Genomic DNA, 4,127 nt, shown 5'->3' on the forward strand with positions numbered 1-4,127 from the left:
GGTGATACATTATATGATACTGGCACCTCAATTACTATATGCAAGTAAATAGAAGAGCTCAGAAATTCCATCTAAAGAATTATGGCCATTAAAAAATGCTAGAGCTGGCAGAAATGGATAAATTATCCACTATTATTAAAGAAAAATCACCTGATAGTTTTGTTAATGATTGGAAACCATTTTATACTCATAAACATATGGAAAGTGTGGGTGTTAATGTACAAATATTAATAAAGAAGTACATAAAAGATATACAATTATGTCTCAGGAGTATGGGAAGTCATATATACCCTGCTCTTTAGAAATGCTCTCAGAGCAGTTTATTGGGGGGAGGAAGCTGTGGTTTTGTGTTGTGGGTTTTTTGTTGTTTTGTTTCGTGTGTGTGTGTGTGAAAGAAATAAAATGGGGGGAGTTTGATAATTGTTCTGATTTTACTGATTATCATGTATTCTGCTAAAGCCATCTGTTTTAATCATTCTTCATCTTTTCTAGTGATCGACACCACATTTCCAGCGCCATTCCAGTTCCAAAGAGACAAAGTTCTACATTTGGGGGCCTGGATGTGGGCTTCTCCCGCAGCCATCCTTCTCCGGACAAAGGGCTTCGAAAACGGGCCAACTCAGAGAACGAAAGATTGCAATACAAGACTCCCCCACCGAGTTACAACTCTGCTTTAACCCAGCCTATTGCCATCGCAGGAGAGCGTGAGAAAAAGGCTGAGTCCTTATCCTCTTCGTTGGATACCTCCATTGACTTCTCGAAGGAAAACAAAAAAGGAGATGATTTGTGCAACAGTTTAAATGGTGGAAATAGGAGCCCAAACCTTTCTCGAGGTCAGCAGGAGTCTCTCCTGAGAGCCTCTCTTGCAATAAACGGAGCAACGCTGCCTAGCGAGGATCATCACAGTGCAGCCAGTGAGCAGCAGTGCACCTTCCGCGGTCCCCTTGGGGCTGATCTCCTCTGCACAGTTGAGCAAGCAGAAGAGATCATGGGCATGGAAGCCACAGGGTTTGGCACCGGAGACCAGCTGGAAGCCTTTAACTATATCCCAGTGGACCACGCTGTGGCCGTGGAGTGTGATGACCAAGTCCTGGGGGAATTTGAGGAGTTCTCCCGAAGGATCTGTGCACTGAACAAGGATGCCCCCACTTTCCGCAGGCCACGGAAGGGTTCGGACAAATGAGCTTTGGACACCATGGTGGTGGTGGCACATTGCAAAGGTGAAACTATGTATCTGGAAGGAAGATTAAAACTTGCACTCATAAGCCCTGGTCAGTTTTGGGGTGGAATTGGGAGTGGATGGTGAAGGAGAGAACTGTTGGTATAATTTTGGGGTGTCGATTTTGATTAAATGCAATCATGATATATCCACACTGCAGGTAAACAGTTACTGCTTTCTACCCTGGTTTTATTTACCAATTGCTCTGGCAGTTGGATCAGGCCATTTTGTGTATTGTCCGCTTCAGTTTTATTATTTAGATTTCTTTCAGCCTTTTCAAGGGGTGAGAGGGAGTTATCTAGTCCAACATTTGCCCTAAGACAAGCAGGTGAGTGTGTGTCTTTGCGTGCAGGCATGCCTCCCATGCACATTATCTTAACCTTCTCAACAGCCTGTTGCATTTGGCCGGGTCTTTCAGCTCTTCCTGGCTCAGGAGCATGTGCAAGCAGTTTTCTTCACTTAGGAAACAGGTGGTAAACTTAGCAATGAGATTTGTTGTTCAGAAAGCTCTGGCAAAACCTTGAAAGAACTCCTCTCTCTCCATAGTTATTTTTTCTTCATCCATACGCCACTGTTGTTGCCAGCAGTTACCCCAATGGAATGAATGGGGCTTCCAGGAAAGAATTCTTGAAGAAATTTGCCATGCATTTCAAACGGTTGTGTAGACAGATGTCCCTTTTGGTTTGTTCCCATTGCTTCCAGATATAAAATTTCTGTCAGGGGAGGGAGGGTTAATTGGGGAAAGGATCATCCGATTCTTACCAATGAGTAACTGACTCCTCTCCAGTCCAGACATGCTACGCACACTTCAGACCAGACCTATAAATGGAGGATTCTGCTTTTCAGATTATGGTACCTTTCTCTCACCATTGGGACATGCCCCAAGTATACAAGAGGTGTGTCACCTGGGAACTTAATACCCTAAAAAATAGCCCCTAGGCACATTGTGATTATGTTGACTCTTATTACTATTTTATACCCTATCAAGCTATGACACGGTTTACAGACATGCAAGCTAGACTTCATGAATATGGTGCAATAGACTTGAGTCCAATTGAGTTCTTGACCATGCTCGACCTGACACTTGTTTTGGTTATCTCTTTTTTTTTTAATCAGCCAAACCATCCATATTTTTAAACTGCAGTTGTCTTCGACCATTGATCCATGGGGCAAGTTTGGCTCTAGATAAGGTAGTTTACCACTGGCGCACGAGTTTCCAACTGCACTAATAAGTGGATGTTGTGGTCTGCTTGAGGTTCCTGACGATATGCATTTTGGAGTTCAGATCTGTCTGGCTCTGGCTCTTGCTTTCTACATTGTATACCGAAGTCTGGGCTCAATGGTGAGCTCATAATTATAAATATAAATATATATATATAAAAATATATAAATATGTATTACAGAATAAAACTTTAATTTACTTCATGGTGTCTGATAGCTTCTTTCCCTCCTGTTTGGCTCCTTTTTTCAACCTTTGTTGAAAACTGAACAAACTTTATAATAAATTGGAAAGATAAGAAATAAAATGGTTAAAGAAACTATATGTTCAATGAAAGCCTGGAGCATGGAGAAGAAGGCTGGAATCCTGTGTCACAGTCTATGTTCTGTAACTTCACACATAGAGTATTTTGTTCCAGGATCCCCCGTGGCTACCAATATCTGTGAATCTGTGGATGCTCGAGTCCCATTGTATATAATGGAGTAGTAAAATGGTGTCCCTTATATAAAATAGTAAAATCTAGGTTTGCTTTCTGGAATTTATATCTTTTTTGAATATTTGCAAGCCGTGGATGGTTAAATCCTTGGATAAACAACCTGTGATATGAAGGGCCAACTGTTCTTAGCTACGTAGAGGATGTGCTAAGAAACTCCATTAATGAATTGCAAAGATGCATAAGAAGACACTGGAGAGCCAGCATGGTGTAGTAGTTTGGATGTTGGACTGGGACACTGGGAGACCAGGATTCAAATCCCTGCTCAGCCATGGAAGCCCACTGGGTGACTTTGGACAAGTATCATTCTCTCAACCTCAGAGGAAGGCAAAAGCAAACCCACTCTGAACAAATATTACTAAGAAAACCCCATGACAGGGTCATCTTAGAGTCATGTAAGTCAGAAACAACTTGAAAACACACAAGAACTGCCGAGGATACCAGCAAGAGCATCTCCATATGCATTGGTGCTCCTTAGTCAGTGTCCCGATGCACAGTCTTCTCCAAGCTAAACATACCCAGCCCCCTAAGTCTGTCCTCATAAGGGATAGTTTCCAGACCCTTCACCATTTTGGTGGCCCTCCTTTGGACACACTCCAACTTGTTAACATCCTTTTTCAATTTTGATTCCCAGAACTGGACACAGTATTCCAGGTGAGGCCTGACCAAAGCAGAATAGAATGGCACTATTAGTTCCCTTGATCTAGACACTATACAGTGGTCCCTCCACATTTCCTGGGGTTAGAGGGTGAAGGACCCCATGAATGTTAAACAAAAGCAAACAAACCCACCTCTCTAGGAATCTCCACATCCTCCAGTGCAACTCTGTGGTCAACATCTGCCAGATGATTATAGAATCCTGCTGGAGGACCTACAAATGTCTAAAGAAGTGTGTTTTTTTAGAAACTTCTAGCTTCTCCAGCACAGCTCTGTGGTCAACTTCTGGCAGAGTTGCACTGAAGGACCAAGATATTCCTAGAGAGAACATATTAATCAAAACTGCAAATAATCAAAGCCGCAAAGGTGGAGGGCCAACTGTACTTCTATTGATGCAGCCAAGAATTGCATTGGCTTTTTTAGCTGCTGCATCACACTGTTGACTCATGTACAACTTGTGGTCTACTAGGACTCCCAGATTCCTTTTGCATGTACTGTTGTCAAGACAGTGTCCCCCATTAGCCTTTCATTTTTTCTGC

At 42.6% G+C, this 4,127-nt stretch overlaps 1 protein-coding gene across 1 annotated transcript; it reads left to right on the plus strand.

Moving 5' to 3' along the window:
* Positions 1-475: 475 nt before the first annotated feature.
* Positions 476-2,640, plus strand: LOC121925122 (UV radiation resistance-associated gene protein-like; the record flags this gene model as incomplete). Its single annotated transcript, XM_042456918.1, has 1 exon — positions 476-2,640. A coding segment is annotated over one exon (708 nt), but the record flags the coding sequence as incomplete, so codon positions are not given.
* Between the last annotated feature and the right edge of the window lie 1,487 nt (positions 2,641-4,127).

Source organism: Sceloporus undulatus, chromosome 3, assembly GCF_019175285.1.
Source record: "Sceloporus undulatus isolate JIND9_A2432 ecotype Alabama chromosome 3, SceUnd_v1.1, whole genome shotgun sequence".
NCBI lineage: Eukaryota > Metazoa > Chordata > Lepidosauria > Squamata > Phrynosomatidae > Sceloporus > Sceloporus undulatus.